At 53.2% G+C, this 21521-nt stretch overlaps 1 protein-coding gene across 3 annotated transcripts in view; it reads left to right on the forward strand.

The window, feature by feature from the left end:
- Window positions 1-21521, forward strand: part of FAM53B (family with sequence similarity 53 member B) — a 114351-nt gene that overhangs the window by 25927 nt on the left and 66903 nt on the right. For 2 of the 3 annotated variants that reach the window (XM_004446655.5, XM_071215639.1), the window contains exon 2: window positions 15212-15475. In XM_004446655.5, the coding sequence (XP_004446712.2) occupies window positions 15398-15475 (78 nt within the window). In that variant the 5' untranslated portion in view covers window positions 15212-15397. Of the gene's footprint in view, window positions 1-15211; window positions 15476-15851; window positions 16193-21521 lie in introns of those variants that run through there. The other variant, XM_004446656.5, reaches the window with a different exon arrangement.

Below are 21521 nucleotides of genomic sequence, written 5' to 3' on the forward strand. Positions count from 1 at the left end.
TTTCAGTGTAAACTTTGAGCTCTGTTCTAAGGAGCAGGGTGTCTGATCCTCATCCGACCTCCTCCGGGGTGTGTCTGCCCCCTTGGCCCTCCTTGCTCACAGGAGGCTCCCAGGACCTCAGGCCTCCTTGTTCCCAGGGGACTTTGGTCCCCAGAGTGCACGGAGGCAAGGGGGCTGGCCCTGGGAGCACAGCCTGGCCTCCTGCTCCTATAGCAGAGTGTAGTGAGCAAGTCGTTAGGGAAGGGCCTCGGGGCTCAGGGTTTTCCAGCCCTGGGGTGTGAGAGCAGCCGCCCAGCCTCCCCTCCCCTCCCCTCCCCTCCCCTCCCTTCCTCTCCCCTTCCTTCCCCTCCTGCAGAGGGTTCTGATGAGTAGTCACAGGTTTCTGAGGCATGTGAGCGGTACAGATACGGGGACTCGGGGACTCGGGTGGTGAGCTCAGATTCTGGCAGCTGCTGCTCGCTTCTCAGGCTCGACTGTGACGGAACCTGGACGGCTGTGGGGCCCAGGTCCTCTGTGACTCGGGAGGTGCGATGCTTCCAGTTAGTGTTCCCAACACAACTTTGATGGCTGTGGGAAACCCCCTCCAAACAGGAGCAATCTCAACAGCTTTTGGCACCGGCGGAGTCAAGGCTTGACTTAATGTGGCGAATGCATTTTTTGGTTCAGCAAACATTTCCTGAGCAGCCCTTGGTGCCAGGTGCTGGGGACACAGGGAACTAAGGTTGGGCTGGTGCCCTCTAGAAGCCCCCAGTCCCTGCAGGAGACAGACATGTTGCCGGTCCCCTCCACACCCCTGTGATTCACACTTGGCATCACGCACAGAGGCAGATGCCCCCGCCTGGTCTGGGGTGTGGGCGAGGCCTTCCTGGAGGAGGTGACACCAGAGTTGAGAGTAAAAGATGAGGATAGTTAGCCTGTGGGGAGGTTGAGGAGACTGAGGGCCACAGGGGGTGGGGGTGGGGTGGGGAGCAGCAGTGGGAGCAGGCTCCCGCCAGAGGAGTGTGCTCCAGCCAAGGTCTGGAGGCATGAAAGAGCCGTGAGCACGTGGTGCCCAGTGGAGCCGTGGAAAGGAATTCTCGCCCATCCCTGTTCCCGCTTCACCTCTCCTCCCCCCTCTGGAGGAGCTCCTGTTGCCAGTTTCTTGATTGTGGCCCCTGAGATCATTCCATGCCTGTGGCAGCATATACAGATACATATTATTTTAATTATTAAAAAGTGATATATTTTGTGTATGTCATTCCTGCAAGGGGTTCAAAATTCATAATGTACCAAAGGTATTTGTTGAAGACTTTCCTTTTAGGCCCTGATTCCACCTACCCATTTCCCCTCCTCAAAGACCACTGATAACTCAGTTTCTTTTGTATCATTCCAGAGGCATCTTCTAAATTATTACAGTTATTTAGTTTTCCCCCAATACATCTACTGTTTAGGTCTTTGTTTTTTCGTTAACACCGTACCTGAAGATGGTTTCCGGCCAGTGCACCTCGAGCCCGCATAGCTTTCTGAAGAGCTGCATTTTGTCCTGCGCGCGCAGGGCCGGGCGTTTGTTTGCCCTGCGCCTGCTGTTAGGCAGCCACGCCAGCCAGTGCATGCCATTTTGCGCATGAGCTCTCCCGAGACCCGCTGCTCACCCCGAGTGTGTCAACATGGTCCAGAGAGGCTGCTTCCTGGCACCCGTGCCGGACTCAGCCCTCACGCTGCCACAAGCCGGTTATCATAAACCTCCCATCGACGTCACGATTGAAGTGAGCAAGAGCTGCTATGGGTGGGGGATGGCTGGACTCCAGAACAGGTCCCCCCCCAGGTAACGATGCACATTTCCAGACTTCAGAGGGCTCAGTTCCGTTATCATGTTACTTGTTCCTTTAAATGTGCTTGGTACATTTTATATATTTCATTCTGCATCAGGCATTAATTTGCTTTTCACTCGCTTGGTACTGGGGACTGCGGCTTACTTAGGTTTGTGTCTTCAGCAGCGAGCACGGTCGAGTGCCACAAGGCAATCCCTCAGTAGCATTTGTTGAGCGCATGACTCCCCTTCCATCACTTTAGGCTTGGCAGGACTGGCCGTGCTGTTACCTGCCCGCCAGGGGCCCGCATGCCTCCCTCTGCCTGGTACTTGTTAGCTTTCCTCTGTTCTGATCCCGTCCGCTTACTCAGTCTGACAAGCATTTTTTCCCCTTTAAACATAACTATTATTTTTAAATCTGACAGTGTTAACAGTCTACCCGCCCCCCACTCTTACCCTCCGACTGGCATGAATGGTTTTGTGGGTAGGCTTCCATCCGTGGCAGTTTTCTGACTCCTCCTAGATGATGCTTGGACCCCGGAAAGGCCCCCTTTCCCTGGGGAGGTGAACGCTGGCTGCTGACTGGTCTGGGAAGGTACGGAGGTGCGTGGAGGAGTGCTGCAGAGTTTTGCAGGCTGACTTTAGGAAATGAGCTTCCTAAGAACAAGGCTATTCTGCAGCAGATTCCAGGTCAAATGGCCCCACTGCTGGGATGGTGACAGTAATACCTCGGCAGCAGGGCTGGCGCCTTTGGCAGGGCAGGTTGTGGACAAACAGTAGAATGAATCTTTGTTTCTTCTAGGGCATAGACCATTTCTGATGAGTAAGATGATCTGTTCACCTTTGGTAGCTGGATTAACCCTTTCAAGGCCCATTGTGTCTTGCTTCGAGCTGTAAGATAGCCGCATCAGGGTCTGGGAGAGGTGAGCACGCTCCCCCAGGTGCCTTGTTTTTCCTCTGGGTGAATCTGGCTGGCCGGGCCATTTTCTTTTTGCCCCCTTCCCCCATAGTCTTTGCTCTGAGCCCAAGGATGCTGGGGTGTAATATTCAGAGAGCTTAGAAGGAAGTGTGGAGACTTGTTTGCAAACGAGGCACCCCTTCCTTCTCCCACCCTCACCTGCCCAAAAATAAAAAAGGAGCTCAAGCCCCAATAAGCAGCTGCTCCCCCGAAGTCCTTCTGTTAATTCCATGGCCAGTTGAGATGGCTTAGAGCAGAATGCTTTGGCTTTGCTTTGAATTCGGCCCTTGGCGAACCCCTTCTTGACAGGAGTCTTTCTCCGTATAAGGAGACACTTCGGTCTGTTTTGATCCTTCCACAGACAGCTGGCGGTGGTTACATGTGCAGCAGTGCCGCAGCTGCTGGCTGAGCGGAGCTTCGTGGAGTGTGCCCACCCTTCAGACCCTTCCCCGACAGGTATCAGGCCGTGCGATTTGACCTGCAAGGTGCCATGGGCTTTGGGTGTCCTTGGCACTGTGACACCCCTGTCAGGCAGCCCTGGGTCTCTCTGAGTTTTGTTTTGGCAGATGACGGTGTTCTCGAAAGAGTGATAAAGCTTGCAATGTGAAGCGGGATGGGGAGAGAAAGGCAGAGGCTGATGTTCTGATTGGTTAGCGTGTCTGATTCATCTCTTCCCCACCCTGTAAGATGGGGTGGGAGATATGACTCATTTGCACCAGGGGGTGGATGGCAGATGAGAAACCCGGAGGCTCTTGCACCCCTAACAGTCCTAGAGCTCTGTGGTCCCCTCCTGCGTCTCCACTAGTGTTCCAGTGTGATAGTTTTGACACAGCCCTGGACCGATGTTTTGGGGCCACCAGCTCCTAGGCCCCTGAGATAAAGAGACTGTGCCCTCCCAGCTGTGTGGCAGGGGCTAGCCACGGAAAGATTACACTCACTCTTTGCAGTGGCCTGGGGTGTTTCTGTGGCAGCAGTGCTGGTGTTGGATCCTGAGTACTGGCTACTTCTCCTTGCCCACCATCTGGGGGCCCTAAGAGTCCATAAACACTTTGGAAAGTAAAAGGATATTCTTGTTGTGGAAGGTGGGAGATAAAGGTGTAAAAATAGGTGTCTGGCTGCCTTTCTGGCCCCCTGCGAGGCTTCACTAATTCAGAAGGTCGTTGGCGTCATTGAAAGACGCCAAGTTGTCCCTGTGTGCTTCAGGACTGAGCTTGGAAGATGCACTTGACATACACCCATCCTTACCCCGTAAATATGTAAGGAGCTGGAGCTTCTGCCAAACCCCCATTCCTCCCACCCTACCTCCACCCTTGTCTGCCCCAGGGAGATTGGCAAGCAGATCAGAAGATGTCCATGGCCTCCTGCTCCAGACTTGGTTGTATAAAAGGTCTTCGTTGAGGCTCTCGGTGGAAATGGGTGAGAATTTGGCCTCTGCCGTTGTCCAGTCTGGGGCTGGGTGTTTTCTGGGTCCTTGTACACTGCAGGTCACCAGAGCAGTTGCTTTGGGACAGAGTCATTTCAGCTCTTAAGTCCCTTCTCACAGTTCACACACCACCTGCAAATCCATTGTTTTGTTTGGTTCTCATGCTCCCTCGGGGTGCCCATGTGCATGTGACAGGTGGAGAAGCTCAGGCTCAGCGAATTCAGAGAATGACCTGGCTAAAGCCACCAGCTGGTGCAGGCCTGCACAGAATCACTCAGTAGTCAGAAACAGCTCATCTCTCCAGCCTTGCATTTGACAGGTGAAGGAGCTGAGGCCCAGAGAAGGGAAGGGACTTGGCAAACAGGACAGAGCTAATCAGTGGCAGAGCCAGGGCCAGAACCCACATTTCCTAAGTCCCACTCTCGTAACACAGGCCACACTGCCTCCTGTTAGGCTTTGCAAGTTGTCTTTTGTTTTGTTTTGTTTTGTTTTTTACTACTCATTGCTTTTCGTTTTGATCATGATTTGATTTAATTCGTGTGCTTGTAAATAGGTCTGACTGAAGAAACAGGTCATGGTCATCTTGGGCTAAGAGGCTTAGCGTTACAGTAGATTATCTTCTGGGGGCTCTTGCTCTGTCTCACTGCCGTCTGGTTCTCTGCCCATTTCTTCCCTCATCCTAGTTTGGAGGAGAAGGCAATCTCTAGCTCTGTGCTCACTCAGTAAGTATTAGTTCTCCCTTCTATATCTCCTGCCCCCCTTCCTTCGTTTCCTTCCTTTTTGTATTTGTTCAGCAAATTCTAGTTCATAGCAAACTCTTCTTTTGTAGCGTTTGGTGGGTTAAAAATGACATGAACGGTAGCGAGAATTACGGGAGCGCTTATGGGAAACTCATCTGTCAGTTATTTCTCATTGATAAATGAGCTCTTGACAAGTCATGCATGCAGTTGGCTTCAGTTTCAAGAAACAGCATGGGCTGTCTCGTTCCCATGTTCAGATTTGTTTTGGCTTTGGATCCCAACACTTTCATGTCCCTGAATAATGTCATTCCTCCCTCTCCTCTCGCAGTGTTATTTGCTTAAAAAAATAGAAAATCCCCACAATACTGTGCAAGTGGCTGTGAGAAGTCCTAGAGAACAGAGTCCTGATTTGGTTCACCAACTCATTTTACTGTTCTGTTTTGCTTTGTTTTTTTTTCCCTCCAGTAAGAGGGACTCATAAGGGAGCTTGGGCTGCTTTGTTCCTCCAGGGACACAGGTCAGGTCCTTACTAGCCACATAATGTCACCTAGAGAAACTGTTTCTACGGACAAGGCCAGTCCTTCCTTCCCTAAATGTGGGCCTTTGGTGGGCTTCGTTACCCGAAGGACCAGGCCAGGGACTGTATATTTATCCCAGTTCCTGAAAGCAATCCCTTCCAGGGCAGAGCCTCCTCCGGGGTGGGAGGAGCAGGACTGCTTTGTATTCTTGCACAGGAATGCAGTGCTCACCCTTAAGAGTACCCAGTAGCCCCATTCCAAGAGGGTGGTGCCCAGAGGATATGGAAGCATCGTCCTCGCCCCCAGGAGCATATTCTGTATCTGGGAAGACAAGAGCTTTGTCAGCTGGAACTGTGCCCACCTAACAACCTCAGTATGGCTAGTGCCTCCCCCTAATCCCCTTCAACCTTCTCATAGTTGGGGTGGACAGAACAAGATTACTGCTTACATATCACAAAGGATGGAAGTAAGCTTCGCAAAATCACGTCGCTTGTCCAGGGCCCCAGGCTTATCTGGGACTGGAAGCACGGCCTCTGGGCCGGAAGTCCAGTGCTCTTCCCCAGCTCTGTTACGGTGTTCCCAGACAGTTTTTAGGCTCCTGCTCCTAAGGCGATAACTGAGGCCTGGTCCGCACCCAGACTCCCCACTAGACCATGGAAATGGCCCTGAGAGAAGGCAGGGGGAGCCGAGGCTCAGGGAAGGCGGGCGCATAAGGATGCAGATTCTGGCCTGGAGCAAGGAGCCCTGGGGTTCCTGGAGAAACCTCACCTTCTGTAGACCCTGCACACTTGTACATCTGTATGGGCGAGGGTGGAAAGTGGCAACCTTGGGTGCCCTTTCCCTGGTTTCAATATTGCGTTCCAGAAGGTGGGTGTTTGGCATCGGACTGGGCTTTGAAGGATGGGGGGATGTTGCTGACCCAGTGTCTGTACCTCGGTGTTTAATCAACCCAACCAAGAGGTTGAATAATTATGAAGCTCACTCATCCTGGGGCAGAAGAGTCTGGTGGTGAAGACAAACACTTGGGAGTTAAGCAGATGTAAGTTGCGACCTTGCTCTACCAGTCACGGTGTGGTGACCCTGAGTCTGGGCCTCAGTTTCCCCCTCTGTAAAGTGGGATAAGGGCGGTGCCCACATGCCGGGAGTTCCTGAGGATGCTGCTAGAGCCACCCTTATTTTATTCTCGCTGTGTAAAAAGGTGCTGTCACCCTGTATTTCTGCACAGACCAAGAAGAATTAGGAAAATGGTTTTAAAAATACCCTTTTTTGGGGGTATTCCCTCTCTCATGGCGCTGCTTTCAACAGATCCCTGCCGTTCGGTGTTGAGCACTTCCTGCATGTTAAGGTATTGATGATAAAGAGTTTTCTCTTGCCTCTTTCTCTCTCTGCATGTTGAAGGTGGGGAAGGAATGGCCGTCTCTTACCAGGGAGCTCTCGGTAGGGGCTGAAAACTGGGGAACTGGGGCGAGGGCGTTAGTTTTGATGTCCCCTGCAGCTTGGGAAGTAATGGACCCTGTGGTTGACACTGCAGGCTCACCTTCCAGGATCAATGTGGTCTGGGGAAGTATGGGCTCTCAGTAAAATTCCTAGGTGGTTTTTAACATTTGTCCTTTAAACTCAGATGACTTAGTTGTGAAAACAACCAGCAAAAGGCATCGCCAAGCAGATTAAATTCTCTCTTGGCGGATATGAACCTTGACTCTGCCGACCGCAAGATCCGGCTCCCCTCTCCCTGCTCCTCACACTTTGGGTTTGTCACAGGATCTGGCAGGAAAAAAGACAGCGTGAACCACTGAGAAATGCACTTCCCCAAATGTTCATAATTTGCTTCTAGATCCTATCTGCAGATGGCTTTTGTCACACTAACAACTGAAGCTACGGACGTTGAAAAGTACAGGAGGCCTGCGCCAAGGCCTGGTGCAGTTGCTCTTTCCCTCTCGTTTCCTTTGCTTGGTGAGAAGGGGAATTGGAAGCTCGGAGAGAATGACTTGCTCCAGCTCTCAGGAAAGTCAGTGTCAGTGGCTGGGCTCACGTTTAGGTTTTGCTCTGAGTCCTGTGTGTAAGGCGATGAGACAGTCCTCTGCCATGGAACTTGTGCAAGCAGTAAACACGGGCTAAGTAAAGATTCCTAAAGAAGGAAAAGTACAGTTGTCTTGATGGCTTCCAGTGTGGGCAGTTTCTTTTTATGGGACAGCCCTCCAAAATGCATTACAGAGTATTTGGTAAGCTTCTATTATCTTGCCAATATTTATATAGAATTTTAGAGTTTGTAAAACCTTTTTTGCATGTATTAGCTCATTTAGCATGCAGTCACCTTTTGAGGTGCAGGCCCTGGGCAAGGTTTCCATTTGCCAAAAGCTGGGAGTCTTAAGACTGCTGTGATATCAGACACCTGGGTGCAAGGGTTACAAACAAATGAAGGCACACTGAAGACTGCAGAACACAAGCAAGTGAGGTTTCCTGGTAGGAATGCCTCCTGTGGGAGAGCAAAGCTGTTCCCTGTCCTCAGGGTGTCACAACAGCCTTGGAGAGGCAGGCCTGGATCCCAGCCTGGCTTTGCCCCTGCTGCCTTGGGATGCTGGGTGAACGACTTGCATTCTTTCCTTGGAGTTTTGTTGGTTGGGAAATGGGACCACCACTAAGAGCAGCGACTCCTTGATAGGACCATGAGAGGATTACTGGACAAGTGCCCAGTGTGTGGCTGACCCCCGGAGGCTGAGGTGAGGGTCGGGGCCTGCGCTGAAGCGCTCGGGGGTGGACAGGGACTCCGGGGCAGGGGTGCCATGGCGCTTTGGGTACAGTGCTTGGGAGCTTGGGGCCTTCTAGGGTAGACCCGCCATCCAGGTGAGGGTGTGGTAGATGGACCCTGTGCCACTGTCTCCCCCTCATGGAATGGGAGGGTGGGCAGGGTTGTGGTTCACACATCAGTGGAAAGCCTGAGATCCTGGTGAAAATGAGTCATTATGTGGAAGCTCCTGGAGAGCGCATGTCCCCATGACCAGGCAGGGGTGCTCCCGAGGGAGACCCTTATGGAGAGCCCAGCCCCCCGGGCAGCCCTGGGCAAGTGTCGGGGGCCCTGTGTCCACCAGAGGAGAGATAAACAGGGCACAAGGCAAGTGACAATACAGGATTTAGGGACAGGCCAAGGGAACGGCAGAGGCGCTGCCAGGGTGCTGTTGGCAGACGAATAGCACTGACCACATCTGCTGCTTGTGCAGAGGGGAATGGACGGCCAGGGTCCACGGCCTCCCGTGGGCTGAGCGCTCTTACACCCATTTTTCTTGGGTAGGTGCCCCAGTGGTCCCCAGGACAAAGGTACTGTCACCTTCTTTTTAGAGTCAGGTGCCTTGCTTAGAGTGCAGGCCATGACTGCCAGATCCCACAGCACAGTGTCTCTTTGGTAGCAGCAGTGGCAGTCAAGTGCCTCCCCCTTTTTTTATTTTTACAACTTACATATAATTCTATCTTTTTGATGTTCAATTCTGAGACAAGTGCATTGTTTGAATGGGCTTTTATAAAATTTAACTTTTTATTTTGAGATAATTGGAACTCACATGCAATTGTAAGTTATAGTACAGAGAGGTCACCTGTACCCTGTTTCTCCTGATGGTGACATCTTGCAAAGACTGTAGATCAGTGCCCCAATCAGGAGACTGACCTTGACACAGTCCAGCTCCACAGGAGCCCTCCTGCTGCCCTTTTATAGCCTGGCCCAGCTCCCTCCACTTCCCATCCCTAACCCTTGGCAACCACTAATATCGTCTTCATTGCGGTAATTTTGTCATTTCAAGGATAATAGACCATTGGAATCATACAATAGTTAGTCTCCTGGATTGGCTTTTTCTCACTCAACCTAATTCTCTGGAGAGTCATCCGGTTGTCGTGGGTTTAGGTAGCTAATTCCTCTTGGTTGCTGAGTAGTGTTTTGTGGTATGGATGGACCACAGTTTGTTTACTCATTTGCCCTTTGAAGGACATCGGGGTTGTTTCCAGGTTTTGACCACTGTGAACAAATCTGCTATGGACATTTTTTTTTTTTTTTTTTTTTGTTTGGGGATTTTTGTTTTTATTTTGAAACGGTAGCTTTATTTATTTATTTATTTTTTTATTGACTTTGTAATAATATTACATTAAAAATATATATGTGAGGTCCCAAATCAACCCCACCCCCCCACCCCCCCTCTCCCCCCCCCCAACAACATTCGTTCCCATCATCATGACACATCCATTGGATTTGGTAAGTACATCTTTGGGCACCTCTGCACCTCATAGACAATGGTTCACATCATGGCCCATACTCTCCTCCATTCCATCCATGCTATGGACATTTGTATGCAGGTTTTCGTGTGCACATGTTTTTATTTCTCTGGGATAAATGCCCAAAGGTGTGATTGCTGGGTCAGATGGTAGTTGCACGAGTGGGCTTTTGAGGGGTGCATTTGGGGTGGAGAGGCAGGTGGGAGAGCCATGCTGGAGATGGGAACGGATGGGAAGCAGAAGCATGGGAGATTGATCCCCAGAGTTTGAATTAAGCTCACCCCTTAGGTCCAGCTTGGTTCATCCATCTGTAAAATGGGGTAGTCTTGTAGCTAATGTATATAAATGATCTGGCCTCCACAATTAGGTGCTCAACAGATAGAAACAATTCTTAATATGGATTTTAAAAAACCCCAGCAGGCCAAAAGCTAGCTCTGTGCCCTAGAGGTGCTTCTGGGCCTGTGGAATCTGGAGCCGCCACCTTTCTGCCTTGGCCAACACCCGCACCCAGTTGCTGTCTATTCAAAGGCTGAACCTCTGGCTCCTCCCTGAGAAGACCCCTTCCCCAGTCTCAGGGGGGCTCTTAGTCTCTGGATGGATGTCAGCATTCCCCAAGGACCTTGGCCAAGCCCACAGCAAGAGCCCATGGAATCCCAGGGAGCCCCAGCTTGTGTCAGCCTTGGTCTGAATTCTCCTCCAAAGGTCTGAGAGTGTGCCTGGGCCATTTCAGATATGGCTCTGATGTATGTAAGTTGATTCCAGAAACATGTATTGAGCTCTGACTTGTGCAGGGCCCTGTCCTAGGTGTTGCAAGGGGTTCATAAGGAAGCACCGTCTTCCAGGTAGTTTGGAATGGTCACCTCTGGCACCTTACACACCGTCAGGAGCCCCTGTGGCCACTTAATGAAATCTACCTTGAGTCTGGCCTTCAGAGCCCTCAATCTGGTTTGAACTTGCCTGCCCATCTCCTTTTCCTACTGCCAGTCCCTCTCCATTTACTCTTCCAACTGGCCACAGCTCTGCTCACTGTTCCCATCCCTACTGTGTGTGGGGCCAGCTGCCTTGCCTCTCTCTGCTTATGCTGCCCCCCTCTGCCTGGGATGCCCCTCTCTTTATGTTGAAATATTGCTTTTGGGAAACGGACTTTGGCCCAGTGGTTAGGGCGTCCGTCTACCATATGGGAGGTCCGCGGTTCAAACCCCGGGCCTCCTTGACCCGTGTGGAGCTGGCCATGCGCAGCGCTGATGCGCGCAGGGAGTGCCGTGCCACGCAAGGGTGTCCCCCGCGTGCGGGAGCCCCACGCGCAAGGAGTGCGCCCGTGAGGAAAGCCGCCCAGCGTGAAAAGAAAGTGCAGCCTGCCCAGGAATGGCGCCGCCCACACTTCCCATGCCGCTGACGACAACAGAAGCGGACAAAGAAACAAGACGCAGCAAATAGACACCAAGAACAGACAACCAGGGGAGGGGGGGAAATTAAATAAATAAATAAATCTTTAAAAAAAAAAAAAAAAAGAAATATTGCTTTTTTTTTCCCCCCTTAAAAAAAAAGTATCACATGCATTGGGTAAAATATTGAAACATAAGGCTGGGTAACGAGAAGCTTTTCCTCCCACTCCAGAGCTCCTGCCCCCTTCTTGGAGGTAGCACCATCACTGGACCATGCTGTCCTCTTCTGGGCCTGGCTTTGCTCAGTTACAGAGTGTGGTGGAGATTGTGTCCTGGCTGCACGTTAGAAGGGCCCCATTACCACTTTTCTGAAAACAGCATGGTGTTCTGTGCTACAGTAGGCCATAACTGATGTATCCAGTTCCCTTGCTGATGGACGGTCAGGTTGTCCCCCGATTGGGCTCCATTCTTTGGCCCCTGTGCCAGGAGGTCTCCTTAAGGCCCCACTCCAGCAGCTCCTCCTGCCTGCTAGTCTGGCCTTCTGTGTTCTGTCTTCGGGATATGCAGTGTGTGCCTTCGCAGCTCTCTCTCCACGACCCCGGGGCAGGGCTTGTGCCTGTACCACCTTCGTCTTTTTGGTGTTTGCCTGTTTGCTGACTACTCAGTCGCCGAGGAGCTCCCAGTGCTCCGGTGTTGGCTCGGTGAGTCCGGCCGCTGGTAGGGGCAGCGTGGGGACGGAGCTGGTGGGAGCCGGGAGGCCCTGCACCGCTGCTTCAGTCCAGCCTAGGGCTTTGCACTCAGCAGCTGGGTCTGGGTGGGGCTGGCACGAGACTTCCACCATGTTTAGCTTGTTTCCATTAAAAATGTTTTGTGAGAGGACAGATGCTTGTGTCCATTGATGAGAATAGACCCGGGACTCATGAACTCCCCCGTGAAACTAGGAACAGTAGCTGCTCTTCTGAACCCTTCTCCAGGGAGTGAGGCATGGAGCAAAGGGCTTGAGCTTTATTTTCTTAGGCTACAATACTCTTATGTGACTTGCGCTGTTTTCCCTATTTTACAGAGGGGGAAACTGAGGCTCAGAGAGTAACTTGACAATGGTCTCCCAACTAAGATTCCAGAGCTGGAATTCCAACTCAGGAATGTTGGAATCAAGGACCTGAGATCATAACCATCAAGCCTTCATGCCTCTTTAGAGAAGGAGGAGGAAAGGGAGGGAGGGCAGGTCCTTCTCACCCGTGGGCCAGTAGCTGGCCATCCCCTGAGCTGAACCGAGGACTCAGGGACTGTGGCCACCATCAGGCCTTGCTGCCACCACCACGTGGCACAAAGAGCCCCTCCTGGTGCTGCCCTGCCTGGCACGGCCCTTCCTAGAGCCAAGCACCCTGGGGGCCAGCGGGCATTTCTGGCTCAGCCGTTTGGCCAGAACGGGGAGGAGTGGCCTAAAATTCTTTCCTTGAACAGATCATACTTGGTCAGATTGTGTCGCTTTTAGACTTAATGTGGTATTGGAACTATGCATTGGGTCTCCTAGTGTGACCTGGGAGATTTCAGACGCCACCAGGCCTGCCTTCCCAAACAGTAAATCTTTTGAAAATGTATTGATTTCCCTCCTTTTGCACTTTGGATGAACCTTGTTTTCGAAGAACAGTAGAAGGTAATTTTCCTGTGCTTGCCAGCTGGCCCACAATTGAGCAATTTCAATAACACCCACTGTAAAGTCTAATCGAAGTAAACAGGAAAATATGATTTACAATCTGGACTGCAAGTAAATAACCAGGGTGCAATTAATTTCTACACAGAACAGGAGATTCTAAAACATTTTCCTGCACTGGGCAGTTTGTTTTTAGTTACAGATTAGGAGCTGCCTTTTAATTTATTTATTATGATTATCATCAGTTTTTACTTTCTGATAGTGATCTTCAGATTCCTTGTATATATGACTTTCTTTAAACTTTAACCAAAAAAGGGCAAGGCAGGGAAATAGGATCAGAGAAATTAATTGGTAAGGAGCAGTTTTTCAAACCTGAACTGAAGGCTGCATTTGCTTGGTGGGCAGTGAGGGAGAATCGGGGATGTTGAATTCTGTGTGGAGGTACGGGCATGCCCAGCAAAGCCTCTGGACTTGCTCTGGTTTATTTCTGGGGGAAGGGATACAAAAGTCCCCAGTGTTACAAATAGGTTGTTGAAATGTGGCACTTGGAGGGCAGGAAATGGCGTGCACTTAAATGGCCCTGCAAGTCCTTCCTGTAGCTTCTTCTCAGAACTGGGGTGGGAAACAGGAGCCTGCTTGCTGGCTGGGGGTCCCGTACTGCCACTGAACTGCTGGAGACTGAACCCTTCAGGGGTTTGCTTTTTTTTTTTTAAACCAATTTTACTGATACATATTAATAAAGCATACAGTTCATCCAGAGTGTACAATCAATGGTATTTGGTATTAATATAATCACATAGTTGTGCAGGCATCATTTTAATCATTATGAGAACGTTTTCATTATTTCAATAATAAAAGAGACAAACGAGAAAATTCTTCGCCTCTCAATCTCTGTTTCCCCTGCTGTACATAGCTGCTGTTTCTGGCTATTCTTGCTCAATTTTTTATTAATTAAGCAGTTTCATTGAGAGATATTCACATACCATACTATCTATCCAAAGTGTATAATCACTAGCTTTTAGTATAATCACAGTGTTGTGCATTTACCAGAAAAAATTTTAGAACAGTTTCATTACTCCAAAAAGAAAAGCTCCATACTCCTTAGCATGCCTTCCCAGCCCTACATAACCACTAATTTAGTTTGATCTTTATGAATTGATATATATGTACATTTTATGTAAATGGAATCATATCATATGTAGTATTTTGTGTCTGGTTTCTTTCACTTAAAGATTTTTTGTCTGATATTACCATTTTGTGGTATTAACATACATTTGTTCAGTGTCAAAGAAAAACAGTCTTACATATGCAGTTTTACTCATATTCATATTTCACATGTGTTTTTACTATGCTGTACAGTTCCATGTTACATTTTTTAGCTTTCCTTTTAGTAACAAACATGATCTTAGACTTTCCTTTAAACACATTTTCATACCCTCGTAATAGTACTGCTAGTTACAAGCATCGCATTGGGCTTTCACCTTTTCTACTCTTTTCCAAAGATTAACACATATCCTTTTTACCAACACCACACATAACCTTCAGCTTTCCATTCTCTAGACAGGGCTTTGCTTCTTAAAAAATTTTATTGTGGTAGATGACATGTATCCAACACAAAATTTCCCATTTTAATCCCTTTCACTTATACAATTCAGTGCTGTTAATTACTTTCATAACACACCATCCATTACCAAAATGTTTTCATCACCCCAAACAGAAACTCCGTCCCCATTAAGCAGTAGCCTCCACCACCACCCCACCACTCCCCCCACCCCCATCCCCGCTCCTATGCCGGCCCCTGATAACTTGTAATTACTCTGTCTCTAAGAATTTCCTTATTCTGGGTATTTGATCTGAGTGGAATCATCTGGTACCTGTCCTTCTCTGACTTACCTCAGTCAGCATGATGTCTTCAAGGCTCATCTGCTGTCACATACATCAGGGTTTCATTCCTGTTCGTGGCTGATTAATAGGCTGTGGTGTGTGTCTCGTCCATTTGTCCGTCCATCTGTCTGTTGATGGGCACATGGGCTGCTTCTGCCTCTTGGTGATTGTGAGCAGTACTGGTGTGGCCCCTTCAGTTGGAACGGGGGATGGCGTGTGTTCTCTCAGCCCACATTCATGGGCCTCGGTGTGAAGCCAGTGCAGTGGTAAGATGGCCCACGACTTGAGCACACTTCAGGGACAGCAGATTGCTCGTGTCCCAGGCCCCTTAAGAGATCTCAAAGGAAAAGGAGTGAAGTGGTCAGACCCAAACTTACTGCTGTACCACACAGGGCTTTGGCTTCAGGGACACACCACAGCCGGCATGGGGGTAGGTGGGGCTCTGTGAGGTGGCCCTTGGCCTTCCTGGCCCTCCCAGAAGTTGTCTCCTCTGGCAGGAGTGTCTCCTTTGCCACCAGGGCCCAGCACTGCGGGCAGTGGGCAGCTCCCCAGGCCTTGGTCTTCCAGGGGTCTGATCCTTTTGCCTTTCTTTTGTCTGTCCAGGGAGTTAACCACGGTTGGCCATTTTCCAGAAGGCCCCCACCCCAAAGCGGCGAGACCGATGGGGAGCTGCTCCTGCTGACGTCACTCACCTGGCAGGTGCCCAGGACGTAGCCTCTGCCCGTGCCTGCCCAGCAGATGATGGCGCGTGCCCGGTGGGGGCCGGGGCCCAGCGCCTGAGGTTTTACCATGGTGATGATCTTGAGTAAGAGTCTCGACAACCAGGGTGCTGACTCCGTGACATGCAGGACCTTCAGCCTTGAGTTGGTAAGGTCCCAGGGAACTGTGTGTCTTTGACGGCCTTCTCGGAGGCCTGCTGTACCCACGGGCAGTGGATGAGCGTCTAGCCTTAGCCAAGGGGTGCCAAGTGCCTGGGAGGAGAGCTCAGTGGGCCGACCCGGGCTGCCGTGACGGGACCCGAGCCTAGCGCCTTGATAAATACTTGCAAGGAGGACCTGGCCCAGCCCAGACGGGGGGTCCCCTGGTGAGTGAGGAGTGGGAGCCACCACCCTTGTCAGCAATGCCAGGCATGGTTCTGCTGCCTCAGCCCGGCCTGCGACCGGCATTCCACGAGTCCCCACCCTGTAAAGGGGGGCCGTTTCCACAAGTGGGTGGTGCCCAAGTGGGGGCCGAGATAAGGCCATACCTCCAAGGAGAAGTGGAGAGTGAGGGCTGCTGTCTCAGGACTGTGACGGGTGGGGGTCGATGGAGAGAGAAAGTGCAGTCTGGCGGCCAAAGTGGCACCTCGGCTCCGTCCTTGGCCAGGGTTTTCCAGCATGCGTGGCGTGGTGGGCCAGTGCAGAGAGGCAGATAACTGGGCCTTCTCAGACTGGGAGCCAAGCAGCCTCGAACAGCTGAGTCCCCTCAGCTGACCCCACCCTCTTCCAAGCTCGAATTCCTCAGGAGTAAGCCAGGTTGCTCTCCCCAGAAGGAGCAGGAAGATCGTGCCCACATCACCGGTCCTGTGGAGGGTTTTCCAAGTGGGTAAGTCCCCAGAACTGCAGCTTCCGTGGTCAGTGTGGGGCTGTCCGCCAGCCCAGCCCAGCCTGGAGCCCTTTGGAACCACCTTACGAGAACCCGCACGAAGCACCCTTGGGCTCCCGTCCCCGATCCCAGGCCAATGAAAACCAAACTGAGAGCAGAGAGCCTGGGCGGCAGCCGCTCAAGGAGCCAGCGAGACCGGCTTTCACGCCACAGGCCTCAGCGGAGCCCCTTCTGCGTGTCTGGCCCTGGTGGGACAAAGTCAGACAGCTGTTGTGTCGGAGCTGGGCCTTGCCCTTGCCCTTGGGGATCTCTCGGTCTGGAAGGAGGGTAGTCTGGGCAGATACGACTATCACAGTGCTGCAGGGTCCCATTCATAGCGCCCCGTGAATGAAACCCAGTGAAGCGCAGGCTGTGGAGGTGGCTGGCCAGCTTGGCGTAGGCGTCAGGGGGAACCTCAGAGCAGGGACGCTGGATTTGGCCTTGGAGGATGAACTGAGGTGGCTTCGAGATAGTGGGGTCCACTCTCCTCATTTTACAATCGAGGCAGTGGAGATTTGGAGCAGGGCAGCGACTGCCTCCCTGGCTCGGCCTTTCACCTCCCACCAGCTCCACTCCAGGCGCTGGGCCGCAAACCCTCCAGCCCTCACCTGACCTAAACCTGGCGGTGGTGCTGCTTGTCACTTGAGCCTCCCAGTGAGCCCTCCAGGGCAGGGAATGGCTCTGTCATCCCTGTTTCCCCAGCACTGCCAGGGTACTGCTTTGGTTGTTGCAGCAAGTACTAGAGCTGCTTTGACCATTTAGCTCTCCTGCCCATCGCTGTGACTTTCCCATTTGCCTTTAATACATTACATATCAATCTTTGCCAGAATCGGATTATTTCCCACCCTCTCCACTGCTCTCACCCTTGTCAGTCCTGCTGGCCCCTCTCACCTGAACTGTTGTAACTATCCCCCTGCTTCTGCCCCCTGTAGTCTGTTCTCTGGCCAGCAGCTGAGGGAATGTAAGTCAGATACTCTCCCTCCTCTGCTCAGAACCTTCTACCAGCTTCATGTCTTGTGAGGAGCATTGCTAGGATGTGCAGGCCTTGTATGCTCTGGCCACTGAGTGCTCTGGTTTTACCTGTACTGTGCCGCCCATCATGCTGCCTGAGCCACACTGGCCTTACGCACACCTGCCAGGTATGAGCCTGCCTCAGGGCCTTTGCATTTCTTCCTCGGCCTGGAAATACTTACCCTCAGCAGGCTTCCCTCCCTTCTTCCTTCCCTCCCTCCCTCCCTCCCTTCCTTCCTTCTTTGGCCACTTGCTATAAAATTTAGTTCTAACCTCACCCACACTTCCACTTTGTCCACGTTCCCCATCTTTCCCTCCAGAGGCCCTTACCACTTTCTAACCTTTACCTCTCTGTCTGGCTTGTCGAATGACTCCCCACAGTAGAATTCCAGCTTTGTGAAGGCAAGACATTTCATCTCTTTTGCTTTGTTGCTCAACCCAGTGCCTGGAGCCAGGGCCTAGTGTGGGAGAGGGCGCAGTGAGTGCTGGCAGAGCGAGGCAGGCACGGCTGCTGCAGCCTGGTCCTCGGCTCACCTGGGTTCTCACGCGGCCTGGTTGTAGCTTGGGTGTTGTGCCAGACCGAGGCCGAGCGGTGACTGAGCTGCTCTGTTTGCTGATGTTGGTGGCCGTTGTCCCTGGTGAAATCCGAAGCACCCGCCTAGAGTAGCCCTGACCAAGGCGGAATGACTTCAGGGTGAGGGACTGTCCGCAGGGCCCGAGGGAGGGTCCCATCCGGCTCCAGCAGTGCTGCTGGCCCTGGCGGCCACCACTGCCCCTGAGTCCCTTTTCAGGGAGGGACCGAGAGCTGATGGCAGGGCACATGGGTCCGGGATCTGCCGAGCACTCTTGGAAGTGTCGTTGCCCGAGTGCTTGCCAGGAGGAGCGTGGCCTTCCGGCCCTAGCCAGGCAGGGAAAACTGGTCTTCCAGAAAAAAAAGGAAAAAGGTGAGGGGAGAACACAGGCTCACTGAAAGGGATTCTGGGGCCCTTCCCTCGCGGGCATGCTTGCTGCTTTCTTCCCACACGCCCCTCCATTCCTTGGGGCATCCTGCTGCTGCTCCGGACCCAGGCCCCAAAGGCCAGCCCAGCCCTGGCCCTGGGCCCATCTGGTTTTCCCCCTGCCCTCCCCTCCCTTCCCTGGCCCCCAGAAGGCACCTCACTATGTGGGGGAACGGAGGAGGGAGAGGCTCCTTTGAAGAGCAGCTCTCTTATCCACTGGCTTGTACTCAGACGTGGCGGGGCCCTGTCCGCCCGCTTCGGGCAAGTGGGAGCCCAGGGTCGGCAGGCGGAAGGCGTCGGGAGGGGGCGGCGTCGCCTGTGCTGCGCTTACAGGGGCGCTGTCACACCCTTCCGCTCCTGGGAGCCTCCCGCCACCCCGCTGAGGCCTCTGCCCCGTCGCCCAGACAGGAAGCTGTGGCTCAGGGCGCGCAGGGCTGCCTGGGTCACTCCGCTGGTGAGAAGGCGCCGGGACCCAGACTTCGGGCCAGGCCCTCGGCCCCCTGCACGGCCTCCCGCCTGGGCCGCTCCATTCCCGAAACCCGTGTCTCTCCGGGCTTCCCCAGGCCTCTGGGAGAGACGGGACTGTGCCGGGGCAGAGGGACACCCCAGGTCCTCGCAGTGGGCGTCCCTGAGGGGGGAGAAGGTGAACCGGCGTGGAGAGCAGCTCTCAACAGCCGGCCGAGGCTCCGAGGAAGTTGGCGGGTTTTGCTTCAGCTTCCTAAACTGGTAACATCATCCTCACATAAATACCATCAAGATAACAACAGGAAAGACGGAAAATAATTTCTCTTTTGTTTTCTAATCAGACTAAAAAGATAACAGAAGGGGGATGTTAAGATTTGGAAGAGAGGATGGCGGCTTTGGAAGTCGGGGCACAGTCCCCAGGGGCACAGGCCTCTGAAGCTCATGCTTCAGTTAGAGAGGAGAGAGAAGAAATGCCAGGAAAGTCACTCAGCGCTCTGGGGGCCGCTTGGCCTGCCTCACATTGGAGGAGCATTCTCTCCCCGTGCCCCAAGGCCTGTGTGGGGAGTGACAAGGCTCCCCTCTCCCTGCCCATCTTGCCCGCCTCCCTGCCCTCCCTCCTTCCTGCCCCTCCTCCCCGCCCTCCTCAGGGCCAGGTGGTGACTCTCTTGTTGCCACTTTTTAAAAAGCCTGAATGCTCCAATAGCATTACTGCCCCCCCCATCCCCCCCCAGAGAGGTCTAGAAAAGAGGCAAGAGAACTGGCAGGCTTCCGCCGTTCACCTTTCGCTGATGTGGGGGTCCGCGTGGACCCAGGGAGCGAGAACCTCGGGTGCAGGCCATGCCCCGGCCCTGGCTTTGCTTGCACCACGGGCAGCCATAGCCCGGCCCAGTTCCCCTTTCCCCGCTCGGCCCTGGCACCCTCCTCCGCCGAGAGGGCCCTTCCTTGAAGTGTTCTAACATTAGCTGCCGCTGGAAGGCAGCCCAGACGGCTGACCTCAGGAGCACTGCTCTCCCCCAGCTCCTTCCCGCCGCCCACGCTCAGGCCAGGGGCCTGCGCGCTCGTTTCCAGAGTGACCACCTTCCTGGGCCAGGCCCGGCCTCCGCTCCCAGGCAAGTCTTCCAGCCTCTTTGAAGGCTGGGGACCTATGGGAGCTGGGGCGAGGCTGCTCCTGGCCAGCCACCAGGGCCTCGCTTTCCCTAGCCTCAGGGTATTTTCCCACAACCACTGACGGTAGGTTTTCGGAGGAGCTCCCCAGGTAGGTAGAGCAGGTACTCCTGTCTGCGCTTGACAGATTAGGATGCTAGCGTTAAGGTGCTTGCCTGTCTTAGAGTTGGTGGCCATGCCAGGCCTTGAATCAGGCCTGGGCCCCCGGCTCTCGCTGTCCTTCAGGCTTGCGGGCCCCCTGCCTCAGCCCTGGCCCCAGAGCGCCTGAGGTTAGAATTCCGAGGTGCACGGAGGGCCAGGGCCATCTGAACACTGCTCCCCTGGGCCAGCAGAGGTGCCAAGGGGCCTGCCCATGCCACGCCCGGCCTGCAGCCTCGGGAGCCAGGGCCCCTCACGCCTGCCTCTTTTTGAGAGCCTCCGCCCCAGGCGTGATTCCCCTTTCAGCTCCTCTTTCTCTTCGCCGGTGCCTGGCTCTCCCTTTTGCTTTCCACTGCCACGATCTTACCGAGTTTGGTTTCCGAGGCTCGAGTACCCCTCCTTCTCCTGCAGTGCATGAGCTTCTCCACGTTGCACTGTGGCTCCTGTGTCTGTGCCAGCAGGAGGGAGCTGCTTTAGTCAGTAATCTGCGTAGGAAAGTTCCCAGGAAGCTCGTTCCTCATTCAGAGCCTTAGCTATGTCTCAAGTCAGGACTTCGTTCTTTAGTCAGGCAGATGGCCCCTGAAGCCTCAATTTGATTTCCAGCTTGTGCCTTTCCTTTGGAGGCTCTGATTCCAAAAACCTTCTCTCCAGATCTGGGGAATCTTCCAGAGACGAGGCCTTGTCTTGGGAAGGACTCAGAACCAAAGGCTTCATAGTAGGACTTCAAAAGGGGAGATTTGCATATTGTCTGTACTTAGCTGCAAACACTAGCCGGGGGGTGTCTTGCACGCAGAGGGCTGAGTGCGTTCCCCAGGCCCTGTTGGACTGTACCGTGTAGGGTTTGCCAGTCCTTCTGCACTGGGCGCAGACGGTTTGCAGGGCTCCAAAGCCTGGCTGCAGAAATGGCACAAACCAGCAGGGCTTTTATGATATCCTGGCTGCACTGGGAAGCAAACGGAAGCTCTGTGGTGCTGCTTGGGAGTGTGGAGTTGACCCAGTGAAACCTGCCAGCTGGTCAGTGTGCCTGGTCCTGCCACGCGGTGGAGCTGCTGAGTGTACCGTGTTCCAGCCAGGCCACTGCCGGCCACCTCACGGGAGGGGGAGCCCAGAAGGCCACATGGCTGCAGGCTGGGGCAAAGCCAGTCCAGGCTCCTCGGCTGTTAGCAGCAGAGGCTGCCTCTTGCTGATAACTCACACCAGCAGAGAAGAATGGCGAGAGCTCAGAACTGGAGGAGAGCTGACGAATCAGGCCCCAGAAAGGGCCTGGACAGGGCAGCTTGGTAGATCATGGCAGTGGGGGCTAACGGGTGAGCTCAGGGCCTCCCCCGACTCAGAAGTCAGCAGGCGTCTTGCTGGCCAGCTCTAATTCTTAGCCCATCCCTTGGCCAAAGGAGATTGAGGCATCTCTGTCCACAGTCCCACCAAGATTGTGAGGGAGGGTGAAGTGCCCCAATGCAAAAGCAGGGTGCTGTCATAAGAAGGGGTTGCTGCACCCCGAGGCCTATGAGCACCAG

This window comes from Dasypus novemcinctus, chromosome 6, assembly GCF_030445035.2.
Source record: "Dasypus novemcinctus isolate mDasNov1 chromosome 6, mDasNov1.1.hap2, whole genome shotgun sequence".
In the NCBI taxonomy this organism is placed as follows: domain Eukaryota; kingdom Metazoa; phylum Chordata; class Mammalia; order Cingulata; family Dasypodidae; genus Dasypus; species Dasypus novemcinctus.